The sequence below is a fragment of the Leuresthes tenuis genome, unplaced genomic scaffold, assembly GCF_036924035.1.
Source record: "Leuresthes tenuis unplaced genomic scaffold, fLeuTen1.0.hap1 SCAF_13, whole genome shotgun sequence".
Classification (NCBI taxonomy): domain Eukaryota; kingdom Metazoa; phylum Chordata; class Actinopteri; order Atheriniformes; family Atherinopsidae; genus Leuresthes; species Leuresthes tenuis.
The window spans coordinates 7,622,746-7,645,459 of NW_027325367.1; the positions used below are offsets into that span (position 1 = coordinate 7,622,746).

At 37.7% G+C, this 22,714-nt stretch overlaps 1 protein-coding gene across 14 annotated transcripts in view; it reads left to right on the forward strand.

Moving 5' to 3' along the window:
- The window catches only part of ptprk (protein tyrosine phosphatase receptor type K), a 102,984-nt gene that overhangs the window by 42,968 nt on the left and 37,302 nt on the right, over nucleotides 1-22,714 (forward strand). For all 14 annotated transcript variants that reach the window (XM_072362647.1, XM_072362650.1, XM_072362648.1 and 11 more), the window contains 8 exons: nucleotides 3,814-3,974; nucleotides 4,818-4,869; nucleotides 4,968-5,026; nucleotides 10,190-10,271; nucleotides 11,623-11,738; nucleotides 12,629-12,803; nucleotides 19,207-19,319; nucleotides 19,787-19,967. In XM_072362647.1, coding sequence (XP_072218748.1) covers nucleotides 3,814-3,974; nucleotides 4,818-4,869; nucleotides 4,968-5,026; nucleotides 10,190-10,271; nucleotides 11,623-11,738; nucleotides 12,629-12,803; nucleotides 19,207-19,319; nucleotides 19,787-19,967 — 939 coding nt within the window. The remainder of the gene's footprint in view (nucleotides 1-3,813; nucleotides 3,975-4,817; nucleotides 4,870-4,967; nucleotides 5,027-10,189; nucleotides 10,272-11,622; nucleotides 11,739-12,628; nucleotides 12,804-19,206; nucleotides 19,320-19,786; nucleotides 19,968-22,714) is intronic.

Below are 22,714 nucleotides of genomic sequence, written 5' to 3' on the forward strand. Positions count from 1 at the left end.
GAATGGTTTGTTTGTCTCCCTGAGGGCATGGTATGATTTAGGAAAAAAGAGCTTTTTGGCTTTTGACCTTTGAAAACAACGATTTAACTTCCCACCATATGTCGGGGGAGTTATTAGAAGTGTTTGGCATCTGAAAGACATTTGAGAGAAAACAAGGGACTTGTCCAAAAAAGTAAATAAGAAAATAGATGATATAATAACATAGGAAAGAGAATCATCCACTAAGGAAAACATAAATCTGTTTAAGAGTCATTTCATTTTTGAAAAATATACTTCTGTTCTGTTATTTAACCCACATTTATTTGTACTATTTGCTATCCAACATTTGTTCCTAAGTCAGTATTGAGAGAACATGGATGGCTTGGCAGTTTTTGTGATAGAAATAATAAAACTTGTCTGTGTAATCTCTCTGGGGGTTGATGTTGGCGCTTTTCACCATGGCGGGACCTAGATGCAGCGCTGGCAAAGAGAGTCGTGCCAGTTGAACATTCATGGGCTGAGGCCCTGTGGCTCAGCGGACTAAAGCAGATACTCTTGACTCATAATGTTGTCTGCCAGTAACACCCTAAACCTATTTTGCATGCCATTCTCTCCATGTCACTCTTTTTCCTCTTGTTTTCGACTGCACTCTCTAATAAGGACTGAGAAAAAAAAGACCGGATGTTTTAATGAGGATCCTGTTGATGGATACATCAACGCACTCCTATAAATAACATTAAAACAGCCTTCTCTTTCGGTGTCTCTGCATGACTTAAACCTTAAGCTTCATGAAAGTAGTGCGTTTTTCACTGGATTCGTTAAATCTTAAACATATATACACCGTTTTTTCAGGTCAAATCAAAGTTAAAATTAATTTAATGCTTAATGAGATTTTATTTCTTTTTTTTTCACGAAACAAGATCTGTTTATTTATCAGTAAGGTTAGTCTTTATTTAACACCTGATGTTTTATTGTTTAATTACATTTATTTACTGCATTTTCTTTGTTTTACACATTGCTGCAGTTTAATTAGAAAGACACGGGGAGACTTTAAAGCAAAGCATCTTCATCAAAGTTCTCTAATAAATCTAATTACAGTTAAAAGAAAGTGACTGAAAATAAAGTATTACACAAGAAGTCAGTAAAATACACCATGAGGGGAATCGTGGGAACATTCAAGGCAGTGGGTCTAAAAAGGGTTTTCACCAAAGATGATTGCATTTTATTGTATAAAATGAACATGGCCTTTGGTGATTTCCTTTCCATGATTTGAAAGAATCCAAAAATAATCCTAAATCAATTCCACGTGTGACCAGTGGCATGTCAAGCCTACGATCTACCTTCTTACCAGTAAGGAGTCAGTTTGAAACAATGGGTTATTTTTGAAATGTCAGCTCCATTATTTTGGTCGTTATGTTGTATTCCACGTAAGAAACTAAAAAAAAGACTGTCAGCTGTTTCTCCTGCAGGAAGCTGCAACTGTTTTGCCAAAGGACACAGGCCTGTGCCTACCACACTGCTGTTGTCGTTTATATGACACTTTTAGGTCTTTGGGCTGTTACATGAGTATTTTTAGACTTATTGTTATATGGTGTCATCGTTCTATTTGTGGACATTTTAGATTTTGGCAGTTCAAAGACATTTTCCATTTTAGAAGCTGGCAGTCTTTGGATGTCAGATGTTCTTTGCATCGAGAAGCTTGCTTGCATAGCATGAGTGTTGGATCAGTTTCATGTACTGTTGGTCTTTACTCATACTTTCCTCTGCTATTTTTTTTTCTACCACATCAGGCTTTGTCATTACTTTTGTTGATAATATGTTAATGTTGGGCACCTGGACAAATGATTGAATTTATTGTTGAACATTACCCATCTGTTTTCATCTATAGTTAATGTATTTGCCTATATGATTACATATGAGGCGGCGTTATGACTAGCTGAAGTCCCAAAGGTTATGCTTTGTGATGTTGTGCTGGTTGTGACATTTCTGGGTCTGCGGGTCTCTGACAGATTTAATTTCTGACAGATATTATTTACTCTTAGCTGGCACATCATCTTGGCAGCCATCTTAAAGGTACTTTTCATGTCACCACCTTAGTATGAGTGCCTAAAATAAAGAAATAGGAATACTGTTTATCATGTGCTCACTTTAGTTGGACATAAATGAAAGAATTTGAGGGAGGGACCGCTGTTGGCTACTTTTGTCTTCACTTTGGGACACGTTGGTGACATTCACAACCACCAAGTGAGATTCTTCTAGTAATGCAGACGTAGAAATGTGCATTCTTTTGTCTGTGCAGTAGGTATCCGAGGAGGTAATGATGATGTGAAAGAGATGAGAGATCAAGTGAAAAGAAGAGTTAAACTAATATTCAATGTGTGAAAGTCTGATGTGTGTGTCCATACCCACACGTGTTTGTGTGCAAAGCCTTTTGTGTTCTGTTCTTTTCCACAGAGGAGCATGTTTTCTCATAGTGGATTAGCGAAACAATAACCAATAATCACCATTGTCCTAAAGTCTATTGTACTGTACATACTGTGTATGATACAGTGTGAAAATACAATTAACCCCTTTTTGTTACTGTTAAGGCACTTTGATAGAATTGGATTTTTTTCTATTTTTAATTCAATTACACTTTGATTTGTGTGTGGTTAATTATGCCCTATTGTGTTTTATTCTCTATTTTCTTCTCGTCTTAATTATATTATTTTTATCGTGTCACAACAAGATTTATTGTCACTTTACAATATCAAATGGCTCAACCGATCCCATTAAAACCCTATTAAAGGACTGAACAAAAATACCCTTCAAATAGGATCTTGATATCATCAGCAAGTTTCTACTAATTTGTAATGAGCTAACGTGATATTGTCAGATTAAAAATCAAACAGGAAAGGATCACACTTCATCATATGTCAGTGCAGCAACATCTGGTTGAGGTTTTAGTTGATTACTCGAACATCTGGAAGGGCAGTACACTGAGATTAAGTATTATTTCAAGCTCCATTTTCCACAGTCAGCCACTGGATATGGAAGATACCATGACACTCTGTTAGCTAACAAAGTACCTGAAAAACATTTTGTCATGATTCTCTTAGCATCAGGAGAATAAGTAACACTAATAACATATTTTTATTTCAGTCGAGCAAAGAAAAGGGAATGCTATAGTTCTTTTTGAGGAAGTGCAGCAACTAAGGAGCATATTCTAAATATAGTGTCTGCTTTTGTGTGTCACAAAGAATAAACAAATAACATAGTATACTGGTAGACTTTTGTATGGAAAGATAAACAGAAAAGAGTAAAATGTGTTTTCATAAAGGGAGAAAATGATGGTTCGTTTTGGGTGGGATTTGTTCTCATGACAAGAAGCCCAACACTTGAATGTGTCTGTGCCAGAGAGTAAAGGAAACAGACAGCTGGTAGACTAATGGGGGTAAGGTTATACAAGTTTCCATTCCTTTGTGTCAAGATACCAGAAAACCATTGAGGTCACAGGTGAAATTTTTACGAAATGTTGCGTATGGGATTCCACATGTAATGTTAAAGCGAACCTACACAGAGCAGTCGCTTTGTTCATGTAGGTACATGTAACACAAGCTGTGGGCATGCAGACACAGTCATAAAACTGAACTTAACTACCTCCTCGGAGGGCACCATTACTAGTCTGTTCAAGCAATGGATTATAGTAGGTATGGTGTGTACAAGCGCAAACAGCTGGCAAAAAATAAGCTGATTCTTGGGTTGTATTCGCAGATCCACCCCACTTTTTATGATTGTATTCAATGTTGCTTTTCAGACTATGCTTACCTTTTCTTTCTCTGTGTCTACATTCAGGTTCTTACATGTATGTTGATGTCTCTCAGTATGACATCGGAGAGAAGGCCAGGTTTCAGCTGCCAGTCATGAAGGAGAATGATACTCACTGTATTGACTTCAACTATCTGCTCACCAGCCCTGACGGCTCAAGCCCTGGTACCCTCAACGTCCTGGTGAAGGTACGGAGCACCAACCCAAGAGAATAGATGAGAGATACAGTGGTTAATTTGTCTCAACCCATAGAGACCTGACTTTAAATATGAGTGTACCTTTGCCAGTATTCAGAGGCAGCCTCAGGTCTTAACAGGTTAATGAACTGAGACGGATCGGTTCAATTTATTTGGTTTTATCTTTCTATGGCAACACAAAAACAGCTATGAATCAAGACCAAATGCACACCTTCACCAGCATTGGTATGGCAATTTACAACTCTGAAATAAGGTTAGATAAAATGGAATGCATTTATTTGAATTAATTAAAGCTTTTGTTTGTGACAATAGCAGATGGTAACCAAAGTCTCTCCAGTTAAAACAAACAGAGAAGGTTTGATGGGAAAATATGGTCTTTGTTTAGTGAAACATTACCACAAGTAATGCAGCTTGCATTCAGCGTAGTCTGCTGACAGCAAAGTTAACAATTGATATCATAACAAAATATTGATTGAAAAAACAAACTTGCACATTTCACTGACTGGGGGTGTTTTGTGTTCAGTCAAGTTATTTTGTTGTACATTTATCAAAGTACAGAATATGGAGAAATGAATCACAGTTGGCATATTTGACACTTGGATGTCATAATTCGATGATTCAATTATTTCCTTCTATTTATTTTATTTTCACAGTGATCCAGACTTCTTTTGTGTTTTTTTTCAATTTGGGAAGGTTCACAGAGAACAAACACGTTTATAAGATTGTATTTTAAATAGTTTTAGTGTGCGCTCACAGGGGCAGCTTTATTATTTGGATGTTTGTTTTTCGTTTTGGGAATCATACGTTTTATACCTCGTTCTGCATTGTTTCTAGGTAAACAAAGGTCCCTTGGCAAACCCCATATGGAACGTGACTACTTACACTGGTAAAATCTGGCTTAAAGCATCACTCCGTCTTTTTTAATTCTCTTGATCTGACCTGTTGTGATCATATTTCCTCATGTCGACTAATGTTTTTCTTCAGGTAAAGACTGGCTGAAAGCTGAACTGGCCGTCTCCACCTTCTGGCCTAATGAATATCAGGTGAATCCCTTAGTTTCAACCAAAAGTTATGTATATTAATGACTCCTTTCAGCTGTGCTGATTTAAATACACACAAATACAAACATGTACAAGCTGTGAGGCAGACTCTTGATTTATTTGTGTTGACTGAGGCTCAGGAGGTGACGATTAGGCAAGGGTGTGTGTTTATTTGTGTGTTTGTGTGCGTGTGAGTGTGTCAGTACTTTGGACGCTGGGGTTTCTGACTGTTTCCTTTATTTCTGATTGTTTTCTATGCTTTTATGTCTTATTTAGGTGTTTCTAAGGAACACCTATCTTATCTGACCAGATTCACAAAGGAGAACGTGCTGCTGGACTATTGTAGTTGGTTGCTTGTGGTAGCTTGTGTGGATTTTTCTTTCATCCTTTGATAATTTCTATCTGTTATGATCTGTGTGCATGTGTGTGTTTGGTGGCTGGTGTTGACAGATGTGTGCGTGTTTCAGACTAGCCTGTTCTCGCAGGCATACACACTGATCATGTTAACACACACAGCCTGGGGACCGTGTTATACTACTATAAGGCTAAATGTGAACGCATCCTCCAAATGGCCCATCTGGAGTCCTGTCTCTCTCAGTGACTGTGGGAGGAGCTCACCAGCTTGAAACTCGTGTGTCAACATGTTTTAATTGAACGTAATCATCCTGGTTTGCTGAGGCATATGTAGCCTTTTCAGACTGTGAAGCAGGTTATTGGATTTGAGGTTATGAAGTTATTTTGTCATGTTTGAACATGTTTCTGTGTTAGCACTTTAGCTTGAGTTGTAATGAGCCTGGTTTCTCCAGGGGAAGACTTTTCACATGTAGACATTCTGCACACAAAGACGAGAAAAGATTAACACAAAATGCACATGCACGTACACAGAGCTTTTTAGGTAGACCTTGTAATTGCTGTACAAATGTTGCATGTATTATTTCTTTTTTATGAGGAAAAACTTTTTAAATCAAGATCATCGAAAGTTTTGTGACTATCATTACTTTGCTATTTATGGGACCAGTTTTTTGTCATTCAACAACAAAAAGTGAAACAGTTATCCATTTAAACAATTAGTTTAACTGAATAAGAACATATCTCATTTTTTTCTTACGTGATATAAAATCTTGAGTTTTGGACTGTTGGTTAGATGTAGAAAATGAATTTAAAAAAAAAATTTTTTTGTATTTAATGGTAGTTAATCCAGTAGTTAAACCCTGAATGTAACGATACATTAAACTTAATGACAGATAAAAGATCTTCTTGGTTAGATAGACTCCCTTACAGACATGAAGAAAAAGCTTTTTATGTTTATAATTTATAAAACTCCAAATGACCTCTCATCTCGTCTCTCACATCTCCGGTGCATCTTCCTGTAATTTTCGAAACACAGATATTCCCAATTCTTTGTTTAAAGGGAATCCAATCCCAATGAGATGATGTATTAAAATATTATTAAAAGAAGTATTAGATAGTTTGAAGATGGATGACAAATGGAACTTTCTGTCGGTTTGAACCCTGGTCTGTTTTCATGTCATTCATATTTGTGGCTTTTTTGGATTTTGGGCACTGATAAGATTTGTTTTGTTTAGCATCATTAGAAATCTCTCTTTTGTCTTTTGCCACTGGAGCATATATTATATTTAGCTTTGGTTAGTATTAGTGAGTATATATAGAGGCAGGAAGCGCCTAAAACCAAATTTACATTTATTAGTATTCAGACTGTAACATAAGATGAAAAACTCTCTCCTCCCTGCAGCTTTAAATAGTTTTGATTCAGTACGCACACATGCATACATCAAAGTGATATATGCAACTGGATGATAAGAGGATGTATGCTATCGCCCAGCCCTACTCTAGAGTGATGATATGTCAGTCTTTTGCCGTCAGCATTTCAGAGTACCTTTGCCTGTGTCTGAACTTGTAAACATGTGCTATCAATAATCTTGCTTCACAATGATGAGATCCGTCTGCGAGTGTTCGGCACCTGCATGATCAGAGATGACCGTCATACATTCCAGGGCAGACAGAATTTAAAGAGTCTTATGACTGATGATGAAATTTTACAGGGAGGTGAACTAATCAATGACTTGCATCCAAGCTACAATGACCCCAGGCATTATGGAATTAATTCAAATTCCACATACTGGAATACAACATCATTAGCACAGCTGTATGTCTGGAACTGATTTGTCTTACTGATGTGAAACATGATGTACTTTTGACTTCACTGCCAAAAGATTTGCCTCGAGATTTAAATCAGCAACAAACTACTGATTCAGATCTAAGGTTTTGAGCCATGTAAATCTCTGAATGATGAAAACAATTAGACACAGAGACGGATGGTTATTTACTGTCAAGCTCAAACAAGATATAATATGCTCAGTAAAAAGCAATATATTTGATGTTATAATACGTAGATGCAAAATCATGAAATATTTTTACCTCTTATATGTGAGTGATAGACAAGGAGACAATACTAAGCCATTCAATCCATCAAAAGGTTTTGTTGTACAAGGTTTTGAGCATTACTTTATCAGCAAATGTGTGTGTTTTGTAATCCCAGCGTCTCTGCTCTGTGTTGAGCAGTAGTGCTGCCATCACAGGGTTAGTTTTTACTAAATTAGTCCATCGTTGTATGCAGTATTATATTATACTTATTATATGCAGTTATTCTGTTTCAAAAAGAAAAGTATGCAAGTGTCACATCATTCTCTTTACAAAGTCAGAGACCTGATAAGCAAAGATTTGTGACCTGGACTTTCTTCAAGTGCTTGACCTGGATATGTCTCAGTTTACTTGAGACTTTAAACAACTGTTTAAATTTAAGATAATATATATTGTTTATTTGTACTTTTTCCATACAAAGGAGAAAAGGTTAAAAATATATTATGACAAGATAACAATTGAGAATTCACTAGAGAGGCAGGGACCCAGGTGAACTGGGTGTCAGACAGACAGAGATGAAGGTGTTAAAAGTGAGCTGCTGTCTTTTTGCTGTGCTCCACCGCGAGCTATGACTGAAAGATGATAGAAAAGAGAGACAAGAGAGATTGGAAGGGGAGGGAGACAGAGAGAGGAGAGTATGACAAGCAGGAGATGATAAGTTATGGGTAAACAGTTCACGACAGATTTCCATTTGCAGGTGATGAATGACAACAACTGCTAACCCCTTCACTCTCATTCTCCATTTGCACCTCTTTTTGATGACTACCTTCTCTCCTTGGTTCATTACAGGTCTCCTTTCTGAGTAAACAATGTTAGAACACAGATGGTAAGCCAGACACAGAGAAAGAGAAATTAGAGTGAGAAAATGGCTAGAAAGAGATCTTGAGAGTGGAATGGACAGTGAGGAGGGATTGAAGAAGCGTTTTTGATGAGGAGAATCATCTTCATTCAGACCCTTAGTTAATGAACTGGAAGGGAATTGAAGCACCACTTGCCTTAAAACTTGCAGATCTTGTTTAGTGTTAGTCATGTAATTTAGATACTGAGTCTTGATTAGTTTTTCTCCTCCTTGTCAGTACGCTGGCACACATCAGAGTAACTCACAATATGCTTTCAGGCATTGTTTTTTCTCATGTCACATTCATACTGGCCACCCATTGTAATGAGAAGCAGCCCATAAGTGGAGTATCTGAGTAGGGAAGCCCTTGGGCATAGTAATCAGCTTAACATAGTTGAGCTGGAGTAGAAAACCCTGCATTTTCTTTTCCAGATGGCTAGAAAGAAGTACGACTGCTTCACCAGGCACTCCAAGTCACATTCAGATTGTTTTCCAGGGGATTTTTTAATTGTGACATACTGTGCAGCAGTATGTCCTTTTTTATGATTTAATTCACAAGAATACCAGTTAATACAAAACAGTGGCATACATAGCGCCAACGCCGGCAGCGTGACCTAAACCCATTCAGTTACAATTAGTTATTTTAACATTTATATGAACTTCTAAACAATGATGAACAATTGTTTTGTTAAATAAACTTGGTAAATCGTAACTTTTAAAGGTCAAGTGGGCATTTCTGGACATCTGTTGGACATCCCCACCCCATCACTGATTTGTTTTTTAAATCACAGATTGACTACAGTTTCTCTGTAAGGACAAACTATGACTCAATAGTGGTCCTTTTCACATTAATTTGCCACTGTAGTTTTGTGGTAGGTGGGGGGTGGCGGGATGGGGGGTATTCAGTTTCAATTAGCAGTTTAAATGGCTCAGTATAGAATTTACTTTAGCTAAGCTTTACAGGGGGCTGCTTTTTCACCCATTACAACACATACACACTGAAATGAACTAGTGCAGGCAAAAACACACTCAAGCTGAAGGCTCTAAGAGACGATAGATAGAAATGTAAAATATAAATGAAAAGAGGAATAAAAGTAAATCAGAGAAGGAAAAAGCCAGAAAGGCATTGTAATGAAAAATAAACATATGGTGTCTAACCCTTCATTTTCTTTCTTATCATACTGGGTGTCATTACCAGTGTTGCTATTTTTGTGGCAGCCATTTTATGTGTACCGAAGGAGATTACTATGATCCAACAGGAAGTATACCATTTATCCTTCCTTCCTTTTTGGCTAGAATGTTAAAATTCAGTGGCAGCAGCAGTCAGGACAGAGGCTTTGTATTTATCCAGTTGTATGCACATCACCGGCAGCTGTCGCTGACAGCCCTATGATTGGAGTGTTCACCTTGACAACAAATTTAAACAGCATCTAAATAGTTTGAGATTTGGCATCGATACAGAAAAGTGCTTGTTTGCTAAATTTTTCTAACCTCAAAAGAGCATTTGTAGGTTATTCCAGTCGTTTTTGTTTGTCTTGTTTTTATGACATAGAATAAAAGAAGTCAGAGTACAAAATGGAGGAATGACCTTACAGTCCACTAATCTCTTATGTGTTCCGTATTATTTGGTGAAACACACTGCAGACACACACAGCAGAGATCTGAAAAACACAAGGACATTCAAAATTAAACTTCTGAATACAATGAAGGTATGAGACATGTTTTGTCACTGATATTTGTGTTTCAATTTCTACATCTTCTGTATACATTACAAATTTGTTAAACATACTCTTTTCTCAATGAAACTCTATTTAAATCTGTACAGAACAATATATGATGACAATGAAGACAGTTATAGGTAAATCTTCTCTCTCTTTCTTTCTCAGGTTATATTTGAAGCAGAAGTGTCGGACAGCAAAGCCGGCTTCATTGCCATAGATGACATTCAGGTGCTCAGCTACCCATGCGGTGAGTCATTATCATGCCAGCAATTAGTCCTAGTTCGCTGAATAGAGGCTGATAGCTTTGGCCACTAATTAGACTGTACCTGGGATGGTTTCTGTTGCAGCTGAATGGGTAGATAAGTGGGAAGGTGACACAAGAGAGGACGGCTGCAGCGAGAGGAGAAAGACAAGTCGTAGAGAATAATGAAAGAAATAAAAAAAGGTGGGATTGTGAGGAGGGAAAACAGAGAGAAAGAGGAGAGAGTGAAGCGGGAAATGAGACAGTATTAGGGCAATCATGGAGAGAGAAGATTCTGACCACTCAGCATTTCTCTATCCCTTTAACCCCAAGTGCACACAGTTGCACAGACACACATACAGAGTGAACAGTAGCTGTCTTGTCTCTGCACTGACAGGAAAAAGAGGTGGGCTGTGGTCCATTTTATATTCTTGCAACATCTCAGGTCTTCTTCTTTACTTCGCCTGAGTGTTTCCTCCCTGCTAGAAGTGAAAAAGAGTTGTGACGACAAACTGATACTGTTAACAGAGGAGTTTGTTAATCTAAAGCTACAGCATGTTCCAGGTGGGTCCTTACATTAGAAAAGAAGCTATTACAACTTTGGTGATTTGTCCAGTAGCAGCACTGAAATGTTTCAGGCAATTCTGTTTCTTAATGGATTCCATTGATTAAAAGTCAGAAAAAATAAACTGTCTAGCACCATGCCCGCTACAGTTGGGAGGTCCTGATATCCCTGTGGTCACTGTTATCTATAAGAGGATGTTGATATGGTAAAACACATTCCTAGACCTAGACCAGAAATCTCAGAAAATAATAAATGAAGAGGATCCCCAGTCCCTTAAAGGGAGAGCAGCAAGACTCTTACTCAGAAAGAACAACTATTTGAAAAGGAATTAGTAGTTAGTCTCCACAGTAGAAGCATTCATTCTCACAGCTGCATTTCTGGACACAGGTTTGTGTGTGTGTGCACATTTGCATGAATGGATGTGTGTGCGTGTGTGTGTGTGTGTGTTTTATTTCACCATAGGAGCTTCTATCTATTATTGCAATAACCCCACTTGAATAAAAATGTTCTGACTGAACTGCACCTTTTGGGTCTAAACAGCTTATTTCATACCTTGGGATGGTGGTTATTCTAACGTGACGTTGATATTACCTCATGTGGCAATTCAGTACTGTGCTTTGTTTTTTCTAAAACAAATTCCCTAGGTTAGCACAGTATCCTGTGCTGTAAACTGTGTTTGTAATAACCCACTGACACCATCAACTGTCAAATCAATATAGCAACACATTTAAAAACACAAACAAACAGATATTAATCTGACTTCTTTAATCTGTTTGAATCTATTTCCTGCAGATAAATCCCCTCATTTCCTACGCCTTGGGGACGTGGAAGTGAATGCTGGACAAAATGCAACATTTCAGTGTATTGCCACAGGAAGAGACACCTCGAACAATAAGCTGTGGTTACAGGTACAGTCATACTCATACACATAACATGCACATGTACTGATGAAAACAATTATATTGTATACATTATCGATTATCAGTTATTGAACAACATGTAACACAGACACTTCCAGTCTGTCAAGAGCGCCCAGTAACCTAATGATATCAGAAACATAACAGAAACCAAAATGATTTGATATTTTTTGTGATGTCTGCAGTTATATAGTTAAAGACAAACTGTAAAACAATTTATTTTCTTATTTGCATTAGCAAGACCAAACTTTTTTTTTAATCTCTACCCCAACATGATGTTGTGAATTCTAATTTTATTTCGATTTGTGTTTCGAAAAATCTATATAAATTGCTACTATTTGCTTAAAAACCTGCATAGTGATTTGTGTAAACCAGCCTTTTAATATGAAACTGTCCATCTCTAAAAACAGGGCAATGCTCATGGAAAAGAAAAAAGATGAAAATTAGTCAGTCTTAACTAAATCTCCAACCTTTAGATTCTTTTGTGTGCAGTCACTTAAAGTTGGACACATATGTAGCACAAACAAGTACAGAAACATATGGCACAAAGAAATTAAACGGCGCACTCTGAGGACTGGTACGTCTAATTATAAAGTGTTACACACACGTACTCAGACACACACTCAGTACAACTCGAGGCAATACATCTAGTAGCAAACACGATTAAGAGTTTAATAGCTGCTGATTTCATTATGGCTCTTTTGTACTCATGACCTTCAAACCTGCTGTCAGTAAGGCAAAGGGGGGATGAAAATGCGTGTGTGTCTAGATGTTGGTGTGTGTGGCTTCTTGCTGACTTGTGACCTTGAGCAAGGCAGTGAACCCTCCACAGCCACTGCAGCATTAGATTTGACTGTTTTTTTTTACTGTTTGTTATTCAGAGGAGAAATGGAGAAGATATTCCCGTGGCTCTGACCAAAAACATCAACCACAGACGGTTTGCTGCCTCTTTCCATCTCAAAGAAGTCACTAATCAGGATCAAGATCTGTATCGCTGCGTCACCCAGTCAGAGCGCGGCTCTGGGGTGTCTAACTTTGCAGGTCTTATCGTCAGAGGTGAGGATTTTTGGAGATATTTTATGTTTTTTTTTATTGATTTGCTATCTGTTGTGTGGTTGTTTGTGTTGCTTCCTGTTTCATTTTCTGATTTTACATTTAAATTCCTGGAGATTACTTTTCCTGCTATAGTAGGCTATTTTAAGTTGGAAGTAAGACATGTGGTTGAGTATTTTTGGCATTCAGCTGACTGTTTACCAGCCCCGCTCCTTGTTTGTTACTGTTTTTAAACCATTTGTATCTTCAGCAAATTCGAACAGTGTAGACACAAGTACATTTGGATAATGTACTTGTGTCTACACTGTTTGAATTTGCTCCAGTTGAAATTACAGTAGATTCTATCAGTTACAGCTAGATAAGTATTGGCCTTTTCCAATTACATGGCGTAGCTTAGCTTGACTTGACTCAGCTCATTTTGGGGGGGGTTCTATTGTAGCTAGTACCTTGTACCTTTTTTTTGTACTACCTCAGCCAAGTTTTCAAGAAAGCTCAGCAGATACTAAACATTGACTTGGAAACACTACATACCATTGACGGGTTATCCAGGAATCCTTACCTTTGGGTGTAAGAACAACCTCTTTGATGCATCACTGAAGTCCTGCAGACATGCTTCCTTGAACTCTGAAGAGATTAATGCTTTGCTAATCCGTTCACACAGTTTATAAATCTGGGGGCATAGATAGCAAAACATTAGACACTGATATCCAATATGTGTTCACAGATCAGTGTTCACATGATCAGTGTGCGTGACTTGATAATACATCATGCTCATAAACAGACAGTACAGATTCAACATCCCCACCACCATTGAATTACAGCTCAATGTAGTTAGTTAAGCATATACTTACTCTTTTCTTTAGAAACAAGTTTGAGGTCACGGACACAGTAACCTTTGCAGTTTACATTAATACAAATGCAGAGAGTCTATAGAAAATAAAGCTTCAGAAATTAATGAATGAATAGAAAAAGTGCAAACATTGCTACAGACTTGTTTACCATACTTATCTTGCCCAGTTATCATAAACTATATTTGAATGATCACTATACACTTCAATGTTGGTCAAATGATCAGTTTGAGTCTTTGCTGTTTTCCTCTCTACTTTTCTTTTTATTAGTTATGAATAAGTTTGTAATTTTTGTATCTTCTGGGGTTGCCAAATTCCTTTCCCTGTCAAATCTACTTTCACTGTGTTTGACTGATTAAATGTAAGCCCCAAACACAATATAGACTAATGAGGAGAGGCCGTGTGGGAGGTTAGTGTAGATGCGTGCACGTGCTCTGTCTCCTTGTGTGGGTGCCTATGAGAAACACTCCATTGTTGTCTGTGTGTACATGGCATAGGCAGTATGTGAGTGTAGGTGAATGGAAACAGTGTGTGTGCTCCAGCTGTCATGTGCATCTGACATGTGGTTAATAAGGTGTCACCAATGTGTGTTTGAGATGGGATGCTTTATTCATTCACATCCAATAGCTTACATATTCAATTTATCTCCAAGGGAGAGACACGGTGGGAGGGCAGGGAGAGAGGGGGTAAAGGAGAAGGATATTTTGAGAGAATGATATGAGAGTTACAGAAAAGAAGGGGGAGAAATGGAGATGGAGGCACAAAGAGAAGAGTGAAGATGTTGGAGAAAAGTTAAATGTAAATAGTCAGTTCATTATCCAAAGAGTATCCATATCAGAATCAAGAATATGTCTGAATATGTAAACAGCAGAGCAGAGTCGTGTTTATTATTCTGCATAGAGATGACGGCGGAGAAAGAAATGAGGAATCAAAGCAGAAGCGAGCACCATGAATATGAATATTAAATGAGGTATCTCAGATGATAGAGCTCTTACACTGTACCATGGTAGGGGCTCAGCTGTCTGTGTCACTTGACCTTAATGTTGCCATCTAGAAATGAACCAATTTGTTTTTTCTTTGGTCAAGAAAGTCTGTCAGTTTTGGAAATGCACTTTTTCAGCTGGATTTTGCTGATTTAGTAAGAATATATAAGTGGCTAATGTTTATTTATTGGGAACATCTTTTCTGGAATATGGAAAAGCAAAGGGGAGAGAGATGAGGAATCTACACAGCAGGAGACATGTGTCTACACATGACTAGATGACCAAACTGCAGACACAAAAACAGATTCAGGTTCAGTCAGAACTATTCGGGGCAGAGCGGCTTGTTTGATTGCCATCAGTTTGAATTACAGTCGCCAAATATGATTTTAGAGCTTTGAGGGATATTGGCAATTATAAATATTGATTTTGGGTCATGTTAGAAAGACATCACAATAAAAGAATGAGGGCTACATGTATGCATGTTGAAGAAGAGGAGCCTCATGTTTATTTATTAGAGATATCAGATGGGAGATGAGAGCCAGATAGAAATCAAAGAAACCCGAAATATGTTTATTTCACTTTTTGAAAAGTATGCATGTTGGAGATTTGAGGCTCCTACAGGACATTGATGGCCATGAATATGGACAGAGTCAAGTTGCATTAGTAATATTTTTACTCTGAATATTTTACTCTTTAATATGTATTTATTATGAGATTGAGGCAAGAGGGAAAATGTTGCAGAATGGGATATTACTGGAGGAATCATGATATGATAGGGGTATGATGAAGAGGGAAATGGAAGAAAAAACCCTAACTACATACCAAAATATAAATGGTATACATTAAAAATGTCTGGCAGAGGGACTCTAACCCAGGTTTCATCCTCAAAGCCTGAAAAGTGGTCCCCTGGGAGATTGCCTGGGTGCAGATACTCACAGGCATAGTCTATTGATATTTATAACATGTAGATGACAAAGATGGGCCATCATCGTGTGCTGAAGCTGTCAAGATCAGAGAAGGAAAACACATTTAGCAGGCAGATGGGTGACAGGGAAGAAGGAGAGGTGTGACATGGGATTTCCAAATGATTCTTACACATAGATGCTTTTTTTTTACTACAGCAGAAATATGAAATGATAAATGCATAATCCTTTGAACTAATTTAATCATTAGTATTTTTAGGCTATGAAATGGCAGAGAATATTGAAATGGAGCAGTATACCACAACACAAGGTGACATCTTACAGGCCAAGTCTAAAATAAAAATTGAATGGCATTCATATTTTTAAATATTTCTTGGTCATTTGATATTCAAAATCCTACAGTATTACAACTCAGATCAAATTCCTGGAGTCCAGTTTTAAAAACAAAGTGATACAGATGTATTTTAATCTTAACAAAGGTTAAGCAGCCTTAAGCCTAAGTTTCAACACTGGATGGATGGATAATGGCAAGAAGCAGCTCTGCCATTACAAGTTTTACTGTAGATAAACAACATGCGAGGTATAAGAGAGTTCGACTGAGTGTGTATATGTGCTTGTGTGTCACTTTTAGTTTGGTCAGAAGGAAGCTCAAATAAAGCCATGCCCTCTGGTTCCTATGGTGACAGAGTGCATCATCACGCCAGCTCGTATGTTACGCACACATGCACGTGCACACACATGCATCACCATGCCAGCTTGCGTTACACACAACCGATGGCCTAGAAATCTCTCGCAATATTACTGTCACACACATGAATACAAACAAACGTATGTATCAGTCTTGTGCAAACACACAGACGGCTTGAATTCATACAACCGTCTTCAACATGTAATGGTCCATGTTTAAAATGTCCCCTTCTCCTTTTTAACCTATCATCTGTGCAGACACACACGCGCACACACACGCTCTTAAGTAATAGTGACAGGTGGAGCTTCAGGCGTTACAGAAAACCTACTTCCACTGTTAGCTGTTGTTGCAACTGAAAAACACGCACGCTCACACACTTGTACACACTCTTCTGTGCGGTCAGATGTCCTCTAGCTAGTTCCCTGGTGATGTCAGCAGTGGTTTGGGAAAGCTAAACTTTATTGACAAGGTTGCTGACGATGGTCAACAAAGAAGAACATGCCTACTGGGCACTGGCCAGTGAAATATCTGTATGCCTTCTTTCCTCTTGTCTTTCCTTGTGTTGCTCAGCCTGTCTCTGTGATGATGTTTATTCCCTTCTTTACAAAACTTAGAAATAGAAAATCCACCAAAATATATTTTACGGAATGACATTATAATGAAATTAATCACATACATTGGTTAGGTCAGAACTGAAATTCTGAAAAGGTTTTCCGGTGTAAATTTGTTTTGTTATCATCATTTACATTTAACCCAGAAACTAAAAGAAAGAAAAAAATTATGAGAGGGTTCACACATGTGATTAATAATGAAAAAGATTGGGACAACAAACCCACCACGAAAGAGTGCAATAACAGTACTGATAATTTGTTGTGTTTTTAGGTCAACTGCACAAATGACAAGTGATGGAGCACAGAAGAAGAAAATATAAACTGAACTCATTTCAGCGCTTGCATGTTTTTCTCTGGAGTCACATAATGACCCAGTTATTTTCTTCAGTGTTTCATTTCCGTTTCTTTTGTTTATCTTTTAGTTATTTAATAGGTTTTAAAGAGGCACACAGTATACTGTAAGTGTATTCAGGTTAACACACGAGCAGCCTAATCTCATGCTTTTCATACTGTAAAAAATATATCCGTGAGGCTTTACTACATTTCTTCATCTGCCTCTTAATCATCAAGTTGTTTACTTTGCTTATTTGATAGTGTTACGAGCTGTCATATTGTTGACATTGTTAGTTTTATGAAGTCACTTCAACGTTCATTATCTGGATTCAGCTCCTTTCACCTGGATGTGTGTATGTGCATTTGTGTGTCTGTGTTTGCACGTGTGCATGTGCTGTCAAACCTCACTGTTTCATCTGTTGCTAAAAAGACTCTTCCCAGCGTGAACCTCGACGACAGCCACATTCAGCACACAAAAATGCCACACACAAAGTAAAAAAGTGGTGACAGCAATGCAAACTATAACTATTATTGGAGAAAAATAAACAGTAACACACAGGCACACATTTAATTTAGAATACAGTGATGGCTTTGATATGGTGTGATTGAGCCTAGCAAAAAAAAGCTTGAAAAAAGCATTTTCCTATCTTCATACAGATAATAATGTTGGCCGATGGAGTGTTTAAGGATGTGTGTCAGAAATTAATCTATATGATACATACAGTCAGTATGTCAGAAAGATCATAGTTGACGTGTGTATGTGTGTGTGGAGATTGATTCATTTCTGTGATTGTGTGTGTGTTTGCATGTGTCAAGTAGATGAATCTTTGATGCGCTGCGTGCATTGGCACTGTTTTAAGGTGGAAGTGACAGAAAAGACATCCAGGAGGAGCAGATTTACTCTATTCTTCATTGACCTGAACCACTACACATCAATCACAGTTATATTTAAGTTGGCTCTGTGTATGTTTACAGTTGAACGAAATCATATACAATATGGAACTGTAAAAGAAAAATAGAGTCTTCTCCATTGTTTCAATCTTTTTGCATTGATTAAATAGGAATAGATATACATGAATGCAATGGATCAGCCCTCTTTATATATCACACTGTTACCCTGAGGAGCCATTTAAAGTTTAGGTTTCTTGTTTTCATAGGTGTCTTAATCTTCATAACAGTCTGTCAAGCAGAACAGAGATTGCGACTCCCTTACTACTTGTAGATATAATTTGCTCAGAAATATCAGTCCCCTGTTTCAGAATCTGCAGGTGGATGGTGTAGTGGTGGTGTGGGCCCGCATGTCACATTAAAATATGGTAGCGGTGCTTGTTTTGAAGATTCACCAGAACAGAAATGGCAAGAGTCCCTTCTGGTCATGCTGGTTCAAAGTATTTTTTTATGGATAATTCAATCAATGAATTAGCATTCTTTTAACAGTTAAAGTGGAAAGTATACATATTCTGTATATGAAAAGGAATGAAAATATCAGCTGAAGCTAACTTGCTGAAGTTATTTTCCAATAAAGAGCTTGTTAGCCTTTGTTTTGAAGGTGGGAGCTCTTTGATTTAGTAGCAGCTCATTGCATGAAACAGCAGCTGCTAGAAAATATGTTGTTGGAAGAAACAACTGTCTGCAAATCTTAGATGAAATGCATTTTCTTTCTCAGAACGTAAAGAACAACATTCAACCTGAGAGCAAAATTTTGAATCTCCGTGAGGCTCTTTTAAAGTGTCCTCTGCGTGACCATACATGTTAAACTAATTACGTCACCTGGGAGTTCCCACAGCTCAGCAGTCCTATTATTACAGAGTAGTGTAGCTACCTCTTAGGATACCCCTAATAATTTATGCCATTATTAAAGTTGTCATTGTTCACTGGTGGCCGATTATTAAAGATTTAAAAGAGAAGTTACATTTCTGTGCTCTCTTCTGTTGTGATTTTATTTTAACTCATTTATGCCTCATTGCAAAGAACTTTTAAAGCATATATTTATATCTTGTTCTTTGTCTTCTCTCCTCAGAGCCTCCACACCCCATTGCCCCACCTCAGCTGCTGGGTGTTGGCCCTACGTACCTTCTAATTCAGCTCAACGCTAACTCCATATTCGGAGATGGACCTATTATACTAAAAGAGGTGTGTTATCTGTTTAAGCAATATTATGTGTGGAAAAACATTATAATATGACTCATTTAAATGTTTAAATGTTTAAATTTAATAATGCAAAGCAAGTCTTTTACAACACCATTTGTTCTTTTTAAATCGCAGTAAGGAAAGAAATAGCATCTAAGAGTCATCTACAAGTGACTGTTTGAAGATTATAGGTCTTTGCATCCATTTGCTCTTAACAGAGACTAAAATGAAGAATTCAGTACCACTCTTGCAATTCTACTCAAAATATTAGGCTATAGCGAGCAGAGAGTAAAGGTGTAAGCCAGGTGCTAATAAGGATTAACTGTGAAGAGTGTTGTAGGCTACCATTACATTATCAGTATCGATATGTAACCTTTGAGAAAGCATTGTATTCTTATATTATTAACATTTCTACTGAGCCATGATTTCTGATTAAGACTTTACATGCCGTTTTTGATCCTTTCCTTTAGGTTGAGTACCGAATGACATCAGGCAGCTGGATAGAGACTCACGCTGTGAATTCTCCCAACTACAAGTTATGGCACCTGGACCCAGACACAGAGTACGAGATCAGAGTGTTACTGACCAGACCAGGAGAGGGAGGGACAGGAAAATCTGGACCGCCACTCATTACTCGAACCAAATGTGCAGGTACAACATCAACAGTTTTGCAAATGACAAGGGTTGGCTGAGAACCCACATTTTGCAAGAAAAACAAAAACAGGCTGAGTTTAGTTGGATTCCCTAGTGTGCAAAGTTTTTTCCCGTCTTGTCTGATTATTTATCGATCTGTCCATCGACTGTTGTTCTTTTTGTCTTGGTATCTATATTATTGTTGATGGAGAATTATTAATAGAATGAGCAGGCAGGCAGAGGAGAGAAGTAGTGAGGGGTGGAATTTTAGAGGAAAAACAGGGAGAGCCTCAGTCAGTCTGTGGTTGCTCAGTGATCTGAGAGAAAGAGCGATTAAAAAAAAAAAGAAGTTAGTTTTACATCATTTGTCAGTTTTTATCCTGCTTTTTCTTTACTTCTCTCACCTCACACCTGCTTTCTTCCTCTTTTCTCTCATATCTTCAACTCCATCTATCTATCTGTCTTTCTGCTTCATTCCAAGTCACTGGCTTTCCCCCTTTTCACCCTGCTTCTCCCTCCCCGCCTCTTTCACTCTCTGTGGATCAATAGACGGAGGGCAGAAACACTGTCTGACATTTGTAGAAATAAACGACTGAAATATAAACACAGCTAGCCTCAGGGAGAGAGATGGTGCAAGTGAAAAAAAGGTTGATATGAAAGAGAAAGAGACAGAAATAAAAGCAATGAGCTTGAATGAGAAACAGAATAAGAGAGCAACGGAGAGATGATGAAAAACAATAAGGCTGGAAAAGAAAGAGAAGAGAGAATAGGAGCGGGAAGAGAGTGCAAGAGGCGAGAGAATGATGAAACTGGAGAATGAAAATGAAAGAGATGAAAACTCATAACCACAGGGGCTGACTGATGTCTGCCAACCTGTGTGTGTGTGAATGGATCTGTATGTGTGAGTTTGTGGGTGTGTTTGCGTTTATTAACAGAGAGGAAGTCAGACTTGTTCAGGCGACTCGTGTATCGAATGGTTTCCTGTTTGACAGGAAGAGGAAATTAATCTTCTCCTCGTTAAAGCTGGAACACATCAACATCAACTCATTGTAATCTGTGTGATGTACTGATAAAAGAAAATAGGCTCTATGAATAAAATCAACTTTAGAACGGAAGATTTTCCCCATATTTTGCCAATTTGAAAAAAAAACTGTACTAACTGATAATCATATGACAAAGGATTCCATGATCTTTAGCTATTTTCTATTATATTTTTCTATAGCATTCTTAAATGCACTTTTTTTTTAGATTGTGTAAAATCAGTACCACTGTAATACAGCTTTTTAAATGACACTTTATGTCATACTATACGATTGTTGATGCACCAGACTGTTAATTGGCAGGATGCTGTAACTTCCCTCAGGTAGCCTAACACTATAGAAGGTTTTTTTTTGTTTAATCTACAGTATTTTCAGCCTTTAAACGAAGCTAACCAGCTACCAAAGATTCCATGCAAAGACTATGGCGTCTATGGACTATAGATGGAAAAGCCATCAGTTGACTAAAAAACAGATCACTGCAATTAAAATATGTTGAGTAGTAAAATACACAGTGCTTCAGATAAGTTTACTTTTAGCCAGTGGAAAACCCTTTTAGTATAACTTACTGTTAGTTTAACTGAGCAATCTGCTGCAAACAGAAATTTCACCTCGATACAAGCATACATAGACTTACATTTCTACAGTGCACAATAATACATGAAATTCAAATACTGTACAGAATACTACATTAATTGGGTCAAATCCATTTTGTGCCGTAAATGAATATATAGCATACACAGAGATTAGTTAGTAATGACACTTAGTGGTTATTTTCGCTTTGCTCTGCTGACTATTTTTATTGAAGTGATATCTTCTTTCCTGTTCATGTTTCTGTCGCCACACTTGCACATATGCAAATGCAACGGCCCCTTGGAGTTGGATTGAGTGTGTTTGTGTTTGCTATGAGAGTGAGACACACTCAGACATGGGGTGGAAATGTTATTTAAATGGTAATGATTCCTTAGCTTTTTCTGTTTGGTTAGGTCTGTCTGATCCCACCACCTGTAGTTTACTGAATATTTACTTTAATACAGTATAATAAAGTCATGGATGCACACTCTCACCGTAAAACCCAGGCACTGACGTCAGGCATAAGCCAGAGCGTGCCAAAGCACGAAACACTGTTTAATTAAAAACCAATAAAGTTAATAAAATCCTTGACAGACATCACACACTCTGCTGAGCAGTTGATATGATAACAGGAAAGATTTAATCTTTTCCCTATTCTTTTATCCTCACATCTATTTTCATTTCTTGCTTTACAGCTTTGTTTTTTTGTCTCTACTTCTTTTGCATGCCCAGTCTGTCTCTCCACTCCGGCTTTTTCTCGATTTTTCTTCTGTGGTGATGTATTGCTCTTGTCTGAAGGGTGAAAAATAATCAACTTGAAGTGAAGAGTAGTGAGGGTGTGTGTGTGTGTGTGTGTATGTGTGTGTGTGTGTGTGTGTGTCACCGAAGAAGGTGATGAAGTAGCTTTTAATCCAAATCCTGAATTTTCTGCTGAAACCTCTTGGTCATGGCAGGTTAGACACACACACACATACACGCACACCTCCCCAAACACACGCTAAAACCATAGTAATGCAGACATGTGCACACACAGAGCAGAAACACACAGACAGAAATGTGTAGGCGCACACCCACAGTTCAAGAGAGGCCCAGTATTTCATGTATGTTGCACAAACTCAGCATCACATGGATTTATAAAAGAAAAAAAATCACAAA